Raw genomic sequence first — 22,413 nt, 5'->3', positions numbered from 1 at the left:
CCAAGAGAGTAATGCATCAAGCCTTCCCCTTCCACAAAATTTTGTTTTTCCAGTATGTCTCATCCAGAAGATGTTTTCAGTGGTTTCAGTCAGATAGGCTGATTTCAAGGATTCTTTCTACATACCCCAGAAACCCTCCTATGGGTATCCTTATTTATTCTGCAGAGAGCCATTTCCTGGTGTTTTCTTTAAACTAGGCTGTTACTCTTACAGAGTCCATGTTTTATGTTCTTGTTAGATGCTCTAAAACCAGAACAGTGAGTGTGGCTCTGCTTTTATTGAAGACACAGTGTAAAAGTCTCAGTTTGAATCCCAGTAGAGTTCTATTTAGAGTTTTAGAAGTTTTGGGACTTCAGAAATGTGGAGTAAAGGGCTGTAATTGGACTGGAGGCCCTGGGGTGGCTGATTGCCAGTGAGGCCTGGAGAAGTGGTAACAGCTTGAAGAACTGGGAACTGTTACAAATGCCAGGAAGGATGGCATGGTTTTCTATCCAATATGAATGGTGTGTAGTTGCCTAGAGATGGGATGACCTAAATAAACCAAGGGTTTTATTTACTGAAAAAGATGACCTGAATATATAAGGTGATGGATGAATTGTTGTTAATGTCCATGACTGGCTAGCCAAGCTCTAGACACACTGACCTCTGACACAGGGAGAGGAATGTAATCTAACGGTTCTGCCCTCTATGAGGTGTGGCACAGAGACTGGGCTGGGGAAGATGTTTCAAGGGCTGGCCCCAAGGTAGACAGACAACATGTGGGATTGGACAGAGAAGGACGAAGAGGGGGAACTGAGGGGAGACAGAAACTGTGGTAGGTGAGCTTGTTTCTCTTCCCATAGGAGAAACAGGAAAGCCTTTTCTGTAGACACAATTCTAATTCTAGGAAGTGAATAGTATCCATTTCATTTTGAAATGATTTAGTCTGACATCTTGTTTAATGTCCATTTCAATGGCTGTTTTATGCTCAAAGTGTGGCAAATTGGACCTTTTTGTTGGGGCTCTTCCGGCTTCTCTGATTGCGATTGAGAATGGCTCAACTGTGAACAATAACAAAGATAAGTATGTCTTCTCTTTAGAATAACAGTATCTGGCTGAGAAAGGAAATAATGGAGCAGATGCAGTAATTGGAGGGGTAACACCTTGATGTTCATTTTAATTCCAAGAGTCATAGGAAATACTGCTAACATTAAACACCAGCCTTTAGCTCTAAAATTGGAGACATGAAATGTCTGGTAACTCCATGTACCAAACAGTAACACACCTGGCACAACAGGCTTCATGGAAGGTAGTGTAATAGAGCACATTAGCCCAAGGCCAGGGACTAGCTCAGCGGTATGTTCTCAAAAAACTATGTGTACATAGAGCTCAAACAGATGGTTGTTCTGCTTGGTAAAAATGCCCTAAAACCCACCACTGAGAACCCAACCAGGTGTATGGTTCACTTGGTAGAACAAAAAAGCACCATGGCCAGTGAGGGACATTTAAGCAATGTCCTCTGCCTCTTCATGTGTGGTGCTATGATGAATGCTGATGGTTGGATGGGGGGGGGAGGGTCAGCTCAAAGAATGGGGAATCTAAACTGTTTCATAGTTCAAAGGTCATTTTCCAGCAGCCATTGCAAGGAGATGTCAAATAAGGTGACAAACAGTTCTGCCCTTGCTAAATGGGAGTCCACTCTGGTTAATCTAGGTAAAATAAGCAACTTTTTGCCCTCAACCTGCATTGTTTGTGAGCAAACTTTTCAGACATACTCATTGAGCTTATAGAAACTTTTCTGACTACTCTGTAAAGTGAGACAGACATCACTATTATAATTAGCATTATATATAATGTAGCAGATGACATCATCATTATAATTTAGCAGATAACATCACTATTACAATTTTTCAGATGACATCACTATTATAATTCTCCATATGATACTCCCAAGAAATTGATTCCAAGTCTCTTGAATGGACAGGCAGGATCAGAGCCAGTGGCCTAGCTAGCCATGCCTCCTTCCTGGCTAGTAGTTAGCTTATGAACTCTGTGAATTCTGCTGGTTCTGCTGCAGCTTAGGATGACCCCAGGAGCATTGGAATACATACCCAATGCTCCTGGGGTCATCACAGGGCCCACAAGTACCTGCAGTGCCATTGTAACTTCCTATACGGAGCTTGTACAGGCTTCTGCTGTCCTCCACAGCGAACTTGTCATAGTAGGCAAAGACTGCTTCCTGTCCATCCCGCATATCCACACGCAGCTCATAGCGGCCCTGGGCTGTTATCCTGTGGATGTTGTCTAGCCCTGTGGAGAAGGACAGATTGTGTACTGAGTCTTGACCCAGAAGCTTTGGGAATTGGATAGAAACACATGCTATGGAGAAAGAGTGGGCCATCCACCTTGTTCTGCCTCCTCCCTTTCTTGGGCTGGTGTCAAGCCTGCCAGACTCTGAATCGCCTCCTGTATAGGCTACCCCAGGTCTACTGAGGAGTGCCACCTCAGACAACATTGGAGCAGATGACATCACTATTATAATTTTTCAGATGACATCACCACTATAATTCCCCAGATTATAAAAGGTCCCAAGAAATTGATTCCAAGTCCCCTGAATGGATAGGCCATCTAATCTTGACATAGTAACTGACAAGCCCTAAAGCTTCAAATTTTCTGACCCTCTTCTCCACAGTCTTCTCCTACCAGTTATGCTAGCAAAAGCTCAAGAATCCTTGCAGAAGGTATACTTCTTTTGGTTTGAATTGTAGGGAGCAACAGGTTGAAACATGCTCTGCTCAGGCAGAGCACACAAGATACCCAGACACAGTAGGGCTTCCTAGCAGCCTTCAGAGAGGGTTCAGTCCACCTCGCATTGTGCAGCCCTTCCTTTCTGTCCAGAGTTCCTGGACCCCCGAAAGATAGGTCAGAGAAATAAATTTATGAGTTTTTCTTGAGTTTATGATACTTGAACTTATGAATTTACAGTCTTTTAATGTGAACACAGGGACAAACAGCCACACTGTACACAGTACTGTGTAGGTAACCCACACAGTTTGGTAGGTTAGTGTATTGAACATCCATTTAGCTTAGTGATGGTGTCCACTGAAGATGAGCTTACTAGGGTGTAGCCCCCTATCATAAGTTGGGTGCATCTCTGTTGCTTTTTGCCTCCCGACTCTAGATGTCTTTTGTGTCATCCATATGTTACATGTTTATCCACCATTGCTGTCTCTTCACTGGTCTTTCTAAACTCACACTTACTTGCCCTCTAAGCATCTCAGGCCTTGGGGCAAGAAATTCTTATAAGGTACAAAACCCTATAAGTCAAGAGTTCAGGCAGAGCCTAGATACCCTTGGACATTTTCTCGTATCCATTTTTCTGTGACTTTGACCTGTCTAAACTCTGACCCACTGACCTTGTATTGCCAAGGATGCTAACCCTTCCATATTTCTTTCTTCCCAGTTAAGTTAGAGCTTTTTCTTTTTATTGTGTCATCGGCTATATGTCTTAGTGTACCACAATTTAGAACTAAAATGTGGTATGAGTATAAAGAAATTTAGAGCTCACTTTAACCCCCCTCTCCATTTTGTTGGAGAGAGTTCAGAGAGTGAAGTGGGTGGCCAAGGGCTTGGGTCTTTGGTTCCTTTACCTGCTTAAGATTTAAGACTTTAACTTGATTGCAAGCAGAAGGCTGTCAAATGTTGTTTGTGGAGCTGCTGACCCACAGCCTGTCCCTGAATTATGCAGTTGTGATGTTTGCTGGTGCTGTAGTGCCTGGATGCCTGTAGCTGGAGAACCCAACCCCTGCGAAAAATGTTGTGAGTCACTCACTAGCAACCTCTTGGATGGTTCATTTCCCCAACCAAATGAGAGTCACTCCTTCCTTCTCGTGCCTCAGAGTAGACGCTGGTCAATGACTGAAGTGGAGGCAAAGAAGTCTAGCCTCCTTGCCTAAATGGAGGCAACTCAGAGGAGTAATTCATGCTCCAGAGCATCTCTTGCCTCAGTCTAAAGGGAGTCTTCTATCAGCAGTCAGTATTATGATTTTCCTGGATCTTTCAATTCTCTTCTCAGATAATTTAACCCAACAACCCACTTGAATAAGAATTCATCCCAGTAAATAACTTGAAGGAGAACCCCCATTTTAGGATCTGGTCCTAGATAACCCAATTTAGATCATAAGCTGTGGGGTGGCAGGGTTATATAGGCCATAGAGCACTGCTGCCTAACTGAACACATTTTCTTCCATCTCTGACTCGTACTGTCCATCTGGTGAGGGAAGTTTCCTTCCGATCCCAGTTTCCATGTGTCAGAAGCATTCCTGCTCTCTCTCTCTCTCTCTCTCTCTCTCTCTCTCTCCTCTTCTTTTCCCTTCTCCAGATCTTTCAGTGTCTTAGCTCTCAGCTCTTTTCTTTCTCTGTCAGCAGTTCATCAGTTAGTCTGGGTTATTTACCAGTGCAAAAGTTTATGGTGGTATGGGACACACAGGAACAAGGCACTAAATAACCTGGAACAAATAGGGATGTCCCCATTCTATTTCAGTTTTTCTTAAAAGATGAAAGTGAATCTATAACCCTGACCCTAATCTTAACTCCCATCTCAGTTTTATTCTAGGATTTCATGGCTGGTTGAACACAGAGCATGTTCTGATCCCCATTCTCAAGGGCAGCAGCAGCAGCAGCAGCAGCAGACTTGGTGCTCCTGGATGTATCTGTCACTTAATCATATTAATATTGCCTTTTTCTTTTCCGTTTTCATTTTTAAATGATACTTTTACATTTGAGGCATCCTTTTATCTATGGCACACAGCAACTAGCTTTCCATTTTGACAATGGATAAAGCTTCTTGAAAACATATATTTAATTAAATAGAAAGTGATTTATAGAACATTTAAGTGCCAAATGGTTCACATGTCTCTCAAAAAAAAAAAAAAAGACAGAAACTGTGAATTTGATACACAGCAGCTTAGGTTTTTGTAGATGCAAGTCTTGACTACTCGTGTCTACATTGATTCATAGGTATTACTGACTCCCAAGATGTTTGAAAATGTTTTAAACTGAAGCACATTTGGCTGCTTGTTTGAATTTCCTCCCAATGTGTTTATATGGCTCTTAACATACATGTTTATTTCTTATATTGGCAAATATAGGTTTGACTAGCTAACATGTATTTAATAAATTCTTATCATTGATTGATATAGAAAGTCCTAGGTAGTGATATTTAAAGATGAATGATGAGATTCTAGCCCCCAAGAAACATACAATAGAGACTAGACAGATAAAGTCAAATAGATGCCATGATTCAGGCCATATCAGAGAACATGACCAATTATCCCCATAGGCAATGGATGAAGAAAAGAGTCTGTATGGCTTCTATGAAGGAAGAGGTTCTTCACTGGGCCTTTGGATATAAGGTAAACACCAAGGTGGGAACAGTTGGCTAAAGGAGTGTTTATTTCAGAGGAAATGTCAGTACTTGTGCAGGTTTGAAAATGGATGACCTGGAAGTGGGATACAGGACAGTAAGGTGCTTGGTGGTAGAGAGAAGGATGCAGAAGGAGAGGAGGAAGCCGGGTAAGGAGCTTGGCTTTTACCGGGCAGTAACAGAGTCATTCTAAGCCTTTACCAAGTTGGGCTACCCTTCACTCAGATTCAGTGTATGAGGGAGATCCTTCTATTGGCCATGTATACAATGGGGTAGTCTTGGAGGCAGGGTCCCAAATGGAAGGCTGTTACTTTGCCGCCCAAGGTAAGGCAGGCATTAAAGCTTGAACATGAATGTGGTAGGGGTGGGCCAGCAACAAGTGCAAGCATCTCACACTATCATTTATTTGTTTCCCTTTCTGCCTCCCTTTATCAACCATTAGGAAAATCTTACAGAGAAATGGAGGCATTCACACAATGACTGCTTTATGATCTAGCATCAGCTCCACCAGTCTGACTTTGGTGTTTATCTTCCTATACCCATGGAAACCTCCATCTAAACTCCCTGCTGTGTCAGACCTCTAGGAAATCACCTCTAATGCCATTCTCATTTCTCCCCTTTCTCTCCCAAGTCAGATAATAGCACTATCCCAGGAACCCAACAGCTTCTCATTTCTCTCTTGACCTGCAGGCTGGCTAGCTGGTTGCCTAGCTTCCTAGAGGGGCAAGCCTGCTCATTGCTTCCTGTGCCCTGTTCCCTACCAGGCAGATCCCCGCCTTTGTACTTGCCTCATGTCAAGATCCATCAGCATAAAAGACTATTAATGAGGATGGGAAGAGACAGAGCAAAGAGGAAAATACCACAGTCAGATAAAAACAGATCAATAGCGGAGCCAAACAGAGCAAGAGGCACAAAAGCAATTCACAAGCTGTCAACTTCTCAATGGACTCAGACTTCTGACAATCCCAGATGGACACAGAAAGGAGAGAGATGGACAGAAGCCCAGGGCAACCGATCCAGGGAAAATACAAAGTGGATGCTACCTAGCCAAAACTCATCCTCCAGATTCCCAAAGCCAACACGATAATCTGCCCACTTCCGGAAAAAATCAGTTTGGCCATTTTGCCGCCTCTGGAATACCTGTGAAGAGAAAGAGAAAAAGAGAGAGGATATGGTCTTAAAAAGCAAGAATTAATAATTAATACATGGATATGTCTGGGCTCTGCATCAGCTAGGATCAGAAGCATTTGAGAAGTGAGTTTCACGTTTCGATGGTGGATTTTGCAGGACATGCTCAGAACCCTTCTTCCTGAAGGGCTGACGCATCTGACAAATAGACTAGGGGTGTGATATCGACACTAATTTGCACTCCTGCAATATAGAAAAGATTCAGGATACATATCAAGCTCCCAATAGTCAGGGGAAATGGGCCTGATTCTCAAATTAATCTTTTTGCACTGCAGAGAGTAGTTGGAAGCATTTCTCACCGAAGGACTGGGACCAACTTCAAATCATCTACTCACTGTCATCATCTTATTGCAGGCAAAGCAATTGCATATCATTCACTTTCCAAGCTGTTTAAGTGCTAATTTCATTTAACCTCCAATACATCAGCCTTGGCTTCAATTTCCAATTATGCTTTAAGAAGGAGGCACAAATATGTCAGAAACATAAAAGAAAATGTCTCCCAAGAGGATTATGAGTGCAGTCACCATTTAACTCTAGAAAACCTTCCCATTTTGGATTCTGAAAGCTCTGGTGCTGTATCTGAGCAGTGCTAGGAAGGGGTGTGCACAGGAGGGTGGGCAGGGTGGAGTTTCCATTCACACGGATTCAACCCCTGTTGCTTGGTTTAGAGACAGCTTCAGGAAGTTGCTCATGGGCATAGTGGTTAGCATCTCCAGGTTGCCTTATTTCTTCTGCTCTGTATAAGCTAGCTATCATGTATGAGAGGAGGTGGTATCAGCAAGTAGTGTCTCTCTCCCTACCACTGTTACCTCCTGAAGGCTATGACAGTTCTAGGGAAGAACTAGGGGTCTAAAACAGAATGTAACACAAGTAGCTCTCGTAACTAGAGGCCCACCCACATTCTACCCCATATCTAATCTACTATATGTGACTCCAAGACAAGGCTACTAACTGCCTCACTCTGGGAAGCTAATGTGCTTCTGTAGAGTGGCCTCCTCTTCTCCTCTTTACTTTAGCTACAGCCCCTGGTAAGCAGGATCCATGTGCCTCACTCCTTCCTTTCCGCAGCACATCTTGCATCCAGTCTGTTTGCAGGAGCTCAAGGCAAAACAGTCTCATCTTACAGCCCTTCTTTAGGCTAGGCCGTTACATCTTTCATATGAGTCCTGGTTAGTTTTTAATTTTTAATTTGACCCAACACAGAGTCACCTTGGAAGAGGAAACCTCAACTGAAAAATTGCCTCCAATAGATTGGCCTGTGGCCATGTCTATGAAGAATTGTCTTAACTGAAGTGGGAGAGCCCGGTTCACTGAGTATAGCATCATCCCAAGCGAGGTGGGCCTGGTCTATATAAGAAAAATAGCTGAGCATAAGCCAATGAGTGAGCCAGTACCATTCCTTCATGCTCACAGCCCTAGTTTCTGCGTTCTAGCCGTGACATCCCTCCGTGATGTACTATGAAGTATAAGCCAACAAACACTTCTTTCCTCTATGTCCCTTTTGGTCATGGTGCTTATCCTAGCAACAGAATGAAACGTTATTCCTTTCTCTGTTTGTGAGTGGCCTACTGAATGAGGGTCTTGAAGGCGGTGACGAGACAAACCCAAATGAAGTGGTTAGATAATGGAACATCTGGAAGGATGGCGACATGGTAATCCCCAGGTCCCCAGCCAGGTACACTAGATGCCTGAAGACATTCGCCTGCAGCACATACTTACAATCCAGCCGCCCCCATCTGTGGTCATGTCACAGTATACTTGCAACTTGTGGCTTAGCTCCCCATTGAGGAAGATGGTGTAAACGCCACTCAGAGTGTCTCCATTCATCAAATGCTGGGCACAGTCTTGAGGATGAGAGAACACCCGGCCCCCTGCAGAAGAAAAGCAATAGAAATTTTTACATTTATTTATTAGGTGCATGTGTGTACTGCCTGACTGCATTCAGGACCACAGTGTACATTTGGAGTCAGAGGATAACTCAAGGGAGCCAGTTGTTTCTTTCCACCATTGGATCCTGGGGATGGAACTCAGATTGCTAAGCTTGGGCACAAATACCTTGTACCTGCTGGCTAACTCATCAGCCCCAAAGCAATTTTTAGAAATGGTTTTTTTTTTTTTCTTTTATTGAATATTTTCTTTTTTTACATTTCAAATGTTATCCCCTTTCCTGGTTTCCCCTCTGGAAATTCCCTATACCATTCCCCCTGCTTCTATAAGGGTGCTTCCCCACCCACCCATCCACTTCCACCTCCCCACCCTTGCATTCCCCTACACAGGGGCACCAAGTCGTCACAGACCAAGGACCTCTCCTTCCACCACTGCCCAACAAGGCCATCTTCTGCTACATAAGTGTCTAGAGCCATGGGTCACTCCATGTGTACTCTTTGGTTGGTAGTTTAGTCCCTGGGAGCTCTGGATGGGGGTGGAGGGCTTGAAGGGGAGTGGGGTTGGTCAGGTTGGTTGATATTGTTCTTCCTATGGGGTTGCAAACCCCTTCCCCATTATGCACAGGAACCCTCGCATCAGAGGAGGTTTTAAGGAGTCCTGTGGTTGGTCCTTCATCATGAGTTGTAAAAAGTTCTAAGTGAATTCAGACTGTGTGGGTGTGAAATCTGAACTCATGTTGAACTTATTGCCTCTGAGGACCAAAGGTGTAGATTCTCTGCTTACCAAGATGCTTGAGTATAAGCTAAAGGCCTTGAACATCCAGTCTCAGCAGTAAAATGGGGGTAACAAGGACTTCCCCCTTGCCCTTGGTGATTGTTTATAAGATGGGCCAGTGAAGCACTGTAGGGACCTATTCAAAGGTAAGAAGGCATCTGAAGAAAGCCTCTGTCATGTCATCCACGTGGCAGCCATGAAGGGATGCTCACACACACTCAGCATTACCACAGCGATGAATGTCTAGTCCCTGTACAAAGCAATCTCTTGATTGTACTAAACAATCAAATGGCCATGTTTTACAGTTCAGTTTTAATTCAAGGACAGGGCAGGGGAAATAAATTGCAGCTCATCTTTCAGAAGGAACAGCCCAATCTGTAAAACAATACCTAATTAGCTGTAAGAGAAGCTTCAATCCTGAAGTGCTTTGCTCCGAGATAAGTTTTGTGCTTATCAGGCAGACTGAGAGCAGTCTACTGGAGGGACTTTGCTGAGAGGGGAAATTAAAGGCACAGCCTGCCATGTGAGGCATGGTGGCTGGAGTGCTCTGTAAATGTGGGTTTCTGGGTCAATGAAGAATATGGTCAGACAACATAGTACGACACAGTACTGTGTTTCTGTGTATAAGTGAGGTAGACATGAAGGGAGGAGGGTGAGGCAAACTGCAGGTGTTAGCTACTACAGCGCCTCCTGGTGGTTTTACTCCTATGCTATATGTGACACTCAGCCCCTTGGAAAGGCCAGGCAGTGAACCATTTAGATATAGCATGTCACATAAAAAAGATGACACATGAACTTTCCTGAGAGTCCCCATCACAGGTTATCTGTAAAGCATTCTGTTCTAGGAAGAAGCTACCGAAGTTTTATAGTTTCCATGTAAGCCCTTACTCCTATGTCCTACCCTCTACCTGCCACCTGACCCAGAGATGGATTAACTCTTAATTCTATGGTCCAGATTGCTGCCACAGGTCTGTCAAAAATAGTGTGAGGGAACAATACACTTCAAGTACATTCACCCAAGGATTGGTGATATGCTTCTATAAAACTTATATTTCACAAGGTGTATTGTTGTTTCTATTTCATTCTTGTGAGAGACGTTAGAGGAAGGCAGGCCAGTGTAGAGCTGAGACTTATGTTAACAGACAAGGAAACTGCTCAGAAAGATTCCCTGACTGGCTTTTTCAGATAGCTTGTATTCAAGTTTACAGAGCTTAGTCAAGTGTATATTCTATTAGAACAATAAATACAACCAGGGATGGAGAAATGAATATAAGAACATTTGCTGGTCTTTCAGAGGACCCAAGTTTTCCCAGCAGCCACATCAGATTACTCACAACCACTCCAGAGGATCTGACATCCTCTTCTGGTCTTTCTGGGCACTTACAGACATGAGGTGCATACACATAGACATAAACACAAATAAAATGTGAAATAAATCTTAAAAAAAAAACAACCCTTCAAATGTGTTCTAGTTTCTTAAAGATTTTCATCTTTCCAATGAGTGACTAAGTTTTTATTTAACATAAGCATATAATACTCCAAGTACTAAAGTTACCCCAGAAAGCATTATGTTCAAATTAAGTGTTTTCCCATCAAAAGTGACTTTTGTAGTAGCTTTATAAAAGCTATTGAATTGTATCTCCAGCATGTCCTAGACATCATGAAAGCTCACATCTCACCTGTCCCTGAGGTTTCCATTCATTTCAGGGGACAGACATGAATGACTCTGTCCCTTCTCTGTGTTGCTTTGGGAACACTGGCCTTATTTCTGGTCATCTAGGCTATTATTGACCCTGGTCTCCAGAGCAACCAATGTGCCTACTTGCCTTCCCCTCTCTCACTGTCTGTGGTCTTCCTTTTAGATCAGCATATCATGTGCTTGGCATCCAGCCTATTGCTTCCTTATACACTATTTTTCCCAAAGGAAGAGATCATCATTAAACCAGCCCAGTTTCTTAGGGAGACAGAACTCTGCATGTCTCAGTTGTCCATGGATTTCCCCCACAAAAAACTTTTCTCAAAACTCACCACAGTAACATCTCTCAAATACACATATAAAACCAGACCCATTTTGAGAATAGAGAAGCAAGCAATTTTACACAAACCCCTTTATTGATAACTACTAGAATGTATGTTATAGATACTTGAAGGGGGTTCAGATCCACTCTTAGTTTTTCTAAAGTTAGACCTAATGTAAGCACAAATAATATATTGAGATGACTTGTTCTGAGGAAGAGGAATTTTAAGTATCTAAGATGCTGTCATAAAAGAGGCATTCATCATCTTTAAAGCTTGGAGATAAGAATAAGATCAACTGAAGAGATAAGTGTCTAAGGAGTGTCAAAGATGGATGGGATAAAGGTCTCAGATGAAGCTTGGGAGAGGGAGGACCATATGCCCTGCTTTCTGGGCTCCTATAGTTAGCTGGAAGGTGGAAGCACTATCCAAGTGTGTGGGAGGTTGATGCATGGTTGCTGGGTGCACTTGCCTTACCCTTGACAAATTACAAGGCCATCTGGTTGTTAATAGATTCAATTTACTGTAATTTAGTCTATGGCATTAGTGGAAAGGCAATCACGAAGCACTTTGCTTCTGCAGACTATCAGAAGCAGCAACCTGGGATTTTTCATTCCCTGGGAACTTGGAGAAGATTCCACATGAAGCTTCTCACCATCTTGCTCCAGCTTCGAAAGCATCCCAAGTTTGTCTCAGAGTCACTAGTCCTCCATGAACACACTTGTCCCTTTAATGTGATGAGAGAAAGCAAAGGCTTGGTGAGGGTTCTCAAGTTATGGATTTCCTTATCCTTCATATTCCTGCGCTCCACCCAGGTCTACCAAGTCGAGCAGGGAGACAGTCTCAGGACTCAGTATCTGACTAAAGAGCTTAGTTCAGATAGAGCTGTTTGTAGTTTGCATTTTTCTCTTCTCAGAAGCCAAGAGTTAGAAATGGTAAATGAGATGGTGACCTGAGGCCTCTTGGCCAGCTCTCCCTGCTTAGATCCACATGACTGGGCGAATAACAGAATTAATTTTTCTCCTCTCCTTTTTTTTCTCCTCTCCTTAAACACACACACACACACACCTTCCTGTCTTCTCTCTCTCTCTCTCTCTCTCTCTCTCTCTCTCTCTCTCTCTCTCTCTCTCTCTCTCTCTCATAATCTTTTGTCTCTAAGAAGCACATCCTGAGCACCCCATCTTTCTGTTTGGGGTGGGATGGAAAGAAGAGGGGATATTTGGCCTTGAGTTTAAGCCTTGTATTCTAGTCTTTGCGATTTCACCCTACTGCTTTGGTGGTAATGGACTTTGACTCAGCTAAAAATCATAAAAACACATTCATGTTCCAATTGATTTGGAATTCATATGTTTTAGAAGACTACCAGGGCTGATCCTTAGCTCTCTGGATGCCATTTAATCTAATCAGGTATCTACCTTGAACCCTGATCATTCTAATAATTATTTTAGACCAAGCACATACGTAGAAGGCTCTCCCTCCTTCCTCCTGGTGCAGTAACTAGAGCCTGGGTGGATAGGGTAGCCTTTTTTTGTTTTTTAAGCACAGGCTATGGCTATTACCAACTTAGAAGGAAAACAAAGCCAAGTGATTGCCACAGTGAAGTGTCTTATGGTTAAGTATTTCTAGATGTAATTGTGAGATCCACAGGCCCAGGGCATTCACCAGAAGAATTACTCTGAAATTGGTTTGTATTGGGCATCAAAGGCTGCCTGCTGAGTCGTGAGTGGCTATCTTCATGATGACACACAGGGCAATCAGATGGCTCTGTGCCAGTGGGGAGTGGGAGAGGCTTCTCTGTCCATTCCCAGCCCTCTCTTGTTTTGTGTCCTTGGGTACAGCCTTTAAAATGATCAGATTTAATAGCTCTAGAGAGCCTCTGCCCACTGTCCACTCTGATGGACTCAGCATCAGGGCTGAAGCTGTGATGTCAGCATCCCCCTCAAAGAACAGCCACAGCAGTTTTCTCAGTAAATGCAAAATAAAGTATGGTTTTTCTCCACAGAATTAATTTTAACTATGTTAAAATTAATGGCTCGTATTTGCAAAGTAGCTGATAAGATTTTGGGGTGCAGACCGAGGCTGTGGATAGAGCCTAGCCCATATGAGCTTAATCCATCACTTCAATTTTCTCAGATAATCTTCAAATTTATTAGCTTGTTGTCTTGTTACTCACTTAAAAGACATATAGAAAAATGTCCCTTGATTTCTAAATACCAGGCTAAGAGATGGGAGAACATAGAAGGAAAAAAGACATCTTTCAAGTGGCTCATGGTCTTGTGGGAAAACAAATGTGACTTCAAGCTCTGAGACCAAGATGGGAGGTTAGAAGGGCATCAAAGTGGGTGAAGGGCAGTGAATGTGGGAGCTGCTGAAGAGGGGCTGAGAGGTGGGGTTCTAGAATGGAGTAGAATTTGACAAGTGCTGATCAGCAAGCTTTCTTACTTTAGGAACTGACAGAGATCAGCCACATACTGGTAGAGGACGGTATTGCAGGCATGTGGAGAAGCACAGACCAATTGGAAAACTGAAGATTTACCTAACTAATTAGCACTGTGTTGGATGGATGTGATAACAGTGACTGAATCATGCTGTGTACGAAGAGAGACCTTCTTCTGAAGCCAGTAGATACCCTTCTCTATCTTTGTAGATGTAGCATTACTTAAACAAATTTTCCCTTTGGAGATGGGAGTGTGTGGGTTTTTTTTTGTTGTTGTTTTTGAGACAGGGTTTCTCTGTGTAGCCCTGGCTGTCCTGGAACTCACTTTGTAGACCAGGCTGGCCTTGAACTCAGAAATCCGCCTGCCTCTGCCTCCAGAGTGCTGCAATTAAAGGCGTGTGCCACCACACCCAGCGGGAGTGTGTTTTTCTGATGCCTCCACTCCTTGAGTAAAAATTTATACAGGGCTGGAGAGATGGTTCAGTGGTTAAGAGCACTGACTCTTCTTCCAGAGGTTTTGAGTTCAATTCCCAGCAACCACATGGTGGCTCACAACCACTTGTAATGAGATCTGATTTCTCTTCTGGTGTTTGAAAACAGCTACAGTGTGCTCATATAAATCAATAAATCTTAAAAACAAAATTATACAATCTCAACCTCTCCAGTGAGAGGCAGCCATTGTTGAACTATCTCGATTATATCATGTAAGCCAGCAAAAGAAATCTTTTATTATTAAAATTCGCAGGGATTTGCATCTGACTTGTTTCTTACCACTATCCTTAGCATTTAGAACAGAGCCTGACATGAACTAGGTGGCCCATCAATATTTATTAGATGTTTAGTGTCACATGAGTGATAGTATCCATCCCCTATGATAATAACAGAGAACACAAAATTAGATTCTCTGAAGACATGTGCAATGACACAATTTAAAATGGGCCAAATCAAATCCTGTGACTAGTGACATGTGAGATTTTTCTGTAGCATTTATAAGATCATCTTACAGGGATGCTTCCCAACCCTCCTGATGCTTTGACCCTTTAGTACAGTGTGTCATATTGTAGGGACCCCTAACCATAAAGTGATTTCCATTGCTACTTCTTGACTGTGATTTTTTCCTGTTAGGATTTGGAATGTAAATGTCTGATATGCAGGATATCTGATATATGACCGCAAAGGGGTTGCAAGTCATAGATTGAGAACCAATTAGTATAATCTACAGTAAATAGTTATACTGTTCAAGAGGATTCACTACTCTCAAAAAAAAGGCTGCCCATGTATCTGTGCCCTGTTCACTAGTGCGACTACTCTATAAATAAGTTCAGTGACTTAAAGAAGAGGACCATTCCTTGAGTACCACCATTTCCTCGATGTCCCCCAAACTAAAATAATATAATGTGTAGAGTATGATAACTATTTTTTTTTCAAATTTTATTTTGTAGTTAAAAATCCCACATTAAAAAGAGTCTCCGGGCTCAGATGTCTTCGCTAGTGAGAACAGATTGGGAACTTGAAGATGAACTCGCATTAGTTTTATAAAACGTCTTTCAAGAAACAGAAGTGGTAAAAGGAAATGAAGTTTTCAATTTGCTCAGTGAGGCCAGAGTTATTCTTATTGAAATAAACAGTTAGACAAAACAGTATTAAGGGGATAGCCCAGGCTGGATGAGGGTTTTTTTTTTAATATTTTTTTTATTACGTATTTTCCTCAATTACATTTCCTATGCTATCCCAAAAGTCCCCCATACCCTCCCCTCCCACTCCCCTACCCACCCATTCCCACTCTTTGGCCCTGGCGTTCCCCTGTACTGGGGCATATAAAGTTTGCAAGTCCAATGGGCCTCTCTTTCCAGTGATGGCTGACTAGGCCATCTTTTGATACATATGCAGCTAGAGTCAAGAGCTCCCAGGTACTGGTTAGTTCATAATGCTGTTCCACCTATAGGGTTGCAGATCCCTTTAGCTCCTTGGGTATTTGGATGAGGGTTTTGAAGTCTACTCTTTCTCCCTATGTTGGCACAGAGAACTCATTGCCTGGCCCCTTTCATCTGCATTTGGTCTTTCTCGACCACATACACTATCAGAAGGAGAGCCTGACAACCTGAAGAGAGAATGGGCTTAAAGGATGGAGTATCTATCCATGCCCCGAGGAATAAAGCTACTCTGAAACAAAGAGCACAGTTGATGTGTCATTGACTATCTAGTACAGTTTATTAGAATAGCATCTTAATTAGATATGCTAACTTGACTTACAGAGGTAAGGAAAAATATCAATACCATGCAAAAAAATAAACTAAAACCCAGCAGAAATATATTAAGCCCAGATAAAAGGGTTTAAAGTAACAATGCAATAGATAAGATAAATAAAGGTTTTAGACTCAGGTAAAATATGAATTGAAGTATCTGACTGAGTCCACCTTTTAGACGCTAAGAGGGAAGAGTAAAGAGAGAGAACACTAAAAGGTTTGGAGAACAATGCACACATTCTACCATCTAGTTAATAGAAGTCCTGAAAAGAAAAAAGTATTACAAATAGGAGGATATACTTAAGTGAATAATAAAGACAAATGTGTACAAAAGCCAGATAAAATGTGGCAGTTTAAAAGCATCATTAAATGTCAAACTGGAGAGAAAAAGATACATAAACTCTTAGAATGAACTGTGAGACTATCAAAAAGAAATAAAAATATGGGGCTGGGGACATGGCTCAGTGGGCAAAGTGCTGCTATACATTCAGGAGGACCTTGTAACCATGTTTTCCTATGTCTGTGATTTCCTGCACTTGAGAGACAGAGCGCCGCAGGTCCCAGGAGCTCACTGGCCAGCCCTTCCAGCCAAATTGGTGAGCTCTTCAGTGAGAGACTCTGTCTCAAACAATAAGATGGGAAAGTAATCACGAAAGATACCCGGTGTTGACTTCTGGCCTCGACATGCATATATGTGCATGTACACCTGCATGCACACAAGTACAAATTCCTCACCACACACATACACAGGTGCACACACACATGCACATGCACATGTGCGTGTTCTAGAAGACTCCAGATAGAAAAGTTCAGTCACCTACAGGACAAAATCTAACTGATATTAGACTCTGTGAAGGCAATACTTTACCCAGAAAGCCAATAGGAGCTAGGTGTGGAGGCACATGCCTTTAGTCCCAGCATTTAGGAGGCAGAGGCAGGTAGATTTCTGCGAATTTGAGACTCGCAGCTAGGATTATATAGTGACTTCCAGGATAGTCAGGCTACATAGTGAGTTCCTGTCTTAGGAAAAAAACTTAAATCAAAAACAGTAGTAAGACTGAAAGCTGGACAGTTTTTTATTTCTCATGAAGTTGGTGAAACATGAAGATATAAACAAAGAAATGCATGGGCCAATTTTCTTTATGATCATACATGTAAACTGTGTAAACAGTTAACTAAATCTGAATGTATTAAAAACTCATATTTGGGGGAAATTTTTTAAATTAATAGTAAATAGTGATAGTAAAGATATGTATTTTAAAAAACTACAGGTATGTATCATGGAGTATAAAAAAACACGACTTATTAAACTACCATTTGGTAAAATTCATTGCAAAATGTCCTAACTCGAAATAGAGGAAAATTCTGTAACATAATGAGTGTTTCATACCACAGATCTAAGCAAGTACTATTCTTGTTTATATATGGCTCCTCCAATTACATATTTTCTTTATTTTAGAAAACAATTGCAGGGTTAAAGAGATGCAGTGAATAGGAGTTAGTGAGGATTATACATCTGAAGTTTTAATTGTATTCTCTTCAAGACTGTGAACAAGTCAAGGTTAGCTAGCCTCGCAGTCACTGATAACTTTGGAGATTCCAGTTAATGTGAAGGACGGAAATGAAATCATTATTCATAAATGATACAAAACACAGAAAACATTTGAGCGTGTGTATTCGTGTTCATGCTTGGGTATGTGGACGCCAGAAGTCAGTGTCTTTTGTGACAGGGTCTTTTACTGAACCCAGAACTCCTCTATTCAGCTAGACTGGCTGTCTGGGCAAATCCCTGAGGTCCTCCTCCTCTGCCCGCCTAGTGACGAGATATAGCCCCTACCTCCCACCAATGGCGTGGGTGCTCAGGATTAGAACCTGGGTTCTAATAAGTGCACAACAGGCAATACTTTTACTACCTCTACCTCCCCAGCTCCATATTTACGTAAAATATTAATAGAAACAATAGATAATTACAATTAGGGAGAAAGTTAGCAGGATAGCTGGATACTGGATCAATATATAAAATCAATAGTATTTTTCTGCATCAGCAATAATCAACTAGAAAATATTTTTTTAATTAGATACAAGTCACAAACCAATAAAAAATAATAAAGCTTCCAGAAATCAACCAAGAGCACAGGAATGCTGTGGGGAAAATTTAACATTGTGAGGAACATAAAGATTATTTACATAAATGAAGATCCAGTCTATGCATTTTAGAAGGGATAACTTGCTATCATATGGCTGTCAGTTCTTCTCAAATTAACTTACAAGTAAGTACATTTCAATTCTACTGTAAATTTCATTTGGAGGACTTCATACCTAAGTGGGATAATGCACATGACATGACACCCATAGAAAATTAAGTGCCATCAAATAGCTAAGTGAACCTTGAGAATGAGAGCCAAGGAAGCTTGCCTTACCATGTGTCAACGTGTTAAGATTAACTCTAGATATAAACACAAAATTTTTAGGCTTTGATTTAAGAAAAAACACAGATGAACAGAGCATGGCATAAAATAGATAATTCAGAGTTCAGAGACAGATCATATGCATGTGTGAATGTAATATACAGGAAAGCATTCAAATCAATGAACTTACTTAGTGGATGATGCTGGTAAAACTGGTTCACTCTATAAAGAAAAATGAAACAGTATCCCAGCTGAATGCCACATATGAAATGGACAAAGCATGACAATAGATCACAAAGGGAACAGAAGAATATAGAAGAAAATCTTTGGAGCTATTGGTAGGAAAAGCCTTTGTACTAAGGATGTTAGAGGTTCAAGTAATGCTGGATAATACTGTGGGGAACCCTGATGGGAAAATAAGCAAATGACACGAACAGGTAATTTACCACCAAAGGAAAATCAAATGTCTGACAAACGGGGAGAGAGGTTTAAATTCAAACCTACTGTTAACATGATTCATCAAAAGTAACGAGACATCGACTATACTTATCAGACTGCCCAAAATTTCAAGGCTGGACCAGGCTGGACTGTGTCAAGTTGTTAGGAATGGTGTGTCCAGAAAACAAGAGCATCCCTGTGTGTCCAACCTGTAAGTACTTAAAACTGTACAAGCACATAACCCACATTTCAATTCCTCTTTGGGTATACAACCTTTGCACGCCTCACTGGTTCACAGATGAATACTCTGAAGGCACATAGTGCAAGTTGGGACTGTGAAAGGTTGCAGACAATCTGAGAGAGTGGAGAGCCAAAGGTGACGGATGGGCACACATCAAGTAATATTTCACAGTAATTTGAAGTGAAGGACACATGAATGTAAAAGTGCCCAAACAGAAAATAATGTCTGATGAGTTATATAATCCAAAACACGTTAGACACATTTAGATCATTGGTAATCACAAACAGTTCTATAAGAGTATGTTTTTCAAAGGCAGGAACAAGAGGCTTCCAGATGGACATGTTTGATGGTTGTATGTCAAAGACAGAAAAAGGGCCAGGGCAAAAGGAAATAACTGAGGGAATATGGAGAGGGACTTTGGAGGCTGATACCGAGAACACACAATAAAGGTGGGGGGGGGGGAAGTTTCATTAATCCAAACCTTTGATCTGATAATTTGCTTGGGATGGGATATTCATATGGTATGATTAGTATACTACCTTCTCTGTAGCCTTAGAGAAAGGTGAAGGCAGACCTTCCTCTGTGTGTCTGGGACTGTGTGTGTGTGTGTGTGTGTGTGTGTGTGTGCTCGAGCTCGTGCATGCATGTGTGTCTGTGTCTCTCTCTGTGTCTCTGTCTCTGTCTCTCCTGCCAGGCATCTTTTGTTCTTTTTGTTTCTCAGGGAAATAAAACATCAAACTGTGTGTAAGTGGCAGAGCAGTGGGAAATCCCCCCAGCTGCTGCTTGGGTAGAGGCACTTGTGATGCTCAGATGTACAGATTACCAGGCTTCCTTTTCCAACAGAAGTCCTGGTAACCATGACTTCTTTTAAAAGTCCACTACCCACTGCTTTGGAGTCTAGAATTTGCCAGTTTTCATTCATTTTTTTACAACCTAAAAAAAAAAAAAAAAAAAGTGTTTTATGTCAGAGGAGACCCATGGAGCTTCATGGAACAGCCTGACCTGGAAGGAAGATAGCAGGGGCAAAGGCAATAAAACAAGAATAAAAATACAAAAGCAAAATAAACAAAACCACAACCTCATCTCATTACTCATCTCTAGCTACCTCTTCACTTAACCTTAAGGTCAAGACAACCCTTTTATAGTGTTTACTGACTCTGCCGATGAGCTTCAGTGTGAGTCTTGTTTGCCTTTTATAGTATTAAAAGAGACAATGAAACCTGCCTCTCCGAAGATCATTTCGCCAAGTCCCCGTGGCTCTGCAGGGAATATTTGTTTCCTCATTTAAATTCATGTCTCTAAAAGACAAGTAGACCTTGGATGAAATTTCAGGAGGCAGCAAATTATAAATAATGTATCTATATTTTTTTCTCTCCCATACCACTTGTACATAATTCCCCCTGGAGTCTTGTGCAAACACCAGAGACAAGAGGACAGGAAGCTATTAACATGATGGAAAGATTGGAATGGGCTCGTATCATGTGGTATGAACATAAGAAAAGGCATCTTGATCAGGGGAGGTTTCTAGGCCAGCTAGGCCTTTTCTATCACGATGCTGGAGAGGAACTGGGAGGATCAGAAGAAAGGGAAACCGTAATCAGGATATATTGTGTGAGAAAAAAATCTATTTTCAATAAATAGAAAAATATTATTAATTATTGACATCTCAACTCTTTCCCAGACCATTATACAAGCATCTGCTCAAGTGAGTCCTGTCCCAGGACAGGGTGAGTGTTTGTCAGTCACAGAGGCCACGTTGAAGGCAACCTTTAAACTCTGTTGTCTATCAGAAAAGGCACCAAAACCTCTCACAGGATCAGCACATCCTCAGAATAAGATGCAGGTAAGTAGAAAATGCAGACACTGCCAAGTAAGTTGGAAAGGATGCTAGCAGCCAAAAGGAAATTAGCCTCTAACTCCTTCAGCCTTAGTGTACTGTCATGGAACTTTCAGTGTTCCCCAGTCTTCTTTGGCAGGATAAACTCGCACCCATGGGGTCCAGACAGGCTGCCTTTCGATCTTGGATCGGGTGAAGAAATTCTGCTTTTCACTTTGGCTGCTTTCCCTTTTCTGTAACACCCCTAACCCCACTATTTGGGAGCAAACACCCTTGTATTTTATTCTTTCGTTAACTTTCCTCTTGGCAGAGGCAGAAAGGGTAGAGGGGCTGGGACAGGAAGTTGACATTGCAGCCCAGGGTGATGTACCCAGAAAGATTTGTATGCAGTGGCAGACAGAACCTGAAAGGGGTTTTGCCTTCATATTCTGCAAGATGCACCTCTTTGTAGCACCTCTGCATAGGGTAATAAGACTCTTCTTTAGTTTTAGTTTTTGTTTTGTTTTGTTTTGTTTTTGTCTTTTTTTTTTTTAACATCAAGAGATGTCTACTTCTGTACTCTGAGGCTGAGATTTAACTCTCCAGTGCATCTCACATGTCTGTAGGTACCAGCCTTTGTACCTGGGACATTGGCATGCATTATTTCTTGCCCAAGAAAATTTCACTGAGCACTCAGCATCTAGTTGTCTCAGTGGGTTCTGATAAATCTCTAAAACAAAGCCAGCAGGGTTTGGGATGCTTCAGTGACTTAAATTTCAGCTTTCCATTAAAACCACAACATCTCCCAAACACGGATACTCCTTTTCTACATATCAGGGGGATAGTGTTGAGTCCATTGCTGGTACCCTAAACACTACAGAGAGTGAATGGCTTAGTTGGTAGTTATATTTACTGCATAGATGGTGGGCTTCCCACTTCCCTCTCCCTCTCTCTCCCTTTCCTTCTCCCTCTCCCTCTCTTTCTTTCTCTTCTCCCTTCCTTTCTCTTTTTCTTTCTGTCTTCCCTTCTTTCCTCCCTTCTTTCTTTCTTCTCTGTCTGCCTGTCTGTCTTTCTCTTTCCCTCTTTCTTTTTTTTTTTCTGAGTCAACACTGGCTATGTTTAAGGAGCCCAGTGTCAAAGGCATCATGAAAGAACAACAAACCAACCCAAATAGACACCAACTGTCACCTGCACTGCCCATCGAACCAAGTCACTAGTCAGTTGCCTCTCTAGATTTCCATTTAAGTTGTTAATTATTACATGATTTAATCCTCCCAGGACCCTGGCTAGATCTGGAGTCCCACAATTGACTGCATCTAAGACAAGGCAGTGATGGTCACAGAAACCACTGTACTTCTCTGTCCAGAGAGACCTGGAAAGGGACTGCAGCTGTAGATACCACAGAAACTTTAGATGTTTGACACACCACTTACTACTGTCAGCTGTGACATTAGCAGGGTGGGAATAAAAAGCTCATTTTGGTGACAAAATGATTCCTTTAACCCAATAAACATGCAAAGCAGGAGCTCTGTGCATCTGTTCACTATGTTCTTCTTAC

The 22,413-nt window shown here is 41.9% G+C and overlaps 1 protein-coding gene across 4 annotated transcripts in view; it reads right to left on the bottom strand.

Moving 5' to 3' along the window:
- Positions 1-22,413, bottom strand: part of Tnr (tenascin R) — a 409,504-nt gene that overhangs the window by 10,350 nt on the left and 376,741 nt on the right. For all 4 annotated transcript variants that reach the window (XM_029479707.2, XM_021160989.3, XM_029479724.2 and 1 more), the window contains 3 exons: positions 8,312-8,463; positions 6,448-6,544; positions 2,128-2,289 (listed from right to left, as the gene is read on the bottom strand). In XM_029479707.2, the coding sequence (XP_029335567.1) occupies positions 2,128-2,289; positions 6,448-6,544; positions 8,312-8,463 (411 nt within the window). The remainder of the gene's footprint in view (positions 1-2,127; positions 2,290-6,447; positions 6,545-8,311; positions 8,464-22,413) is intronic.

This window comes from Mus caroli, unplaced genomic scaffold, assembly GCF_978045245.1.
Source record: "Mus caroli unplaced genomic scaffold, Mus_caroli_1 scaffold_1, whole genome shotgun sequence".
NCBI classification, from domain to species: Eukaryota; Metazoa; Chordata; class Mammalia; order Rodentia; family Muridae; genus Mus; species Mus caroli.
This window is presented reverse-complemented; position numbering and strand designations above follow the sequence as displayed.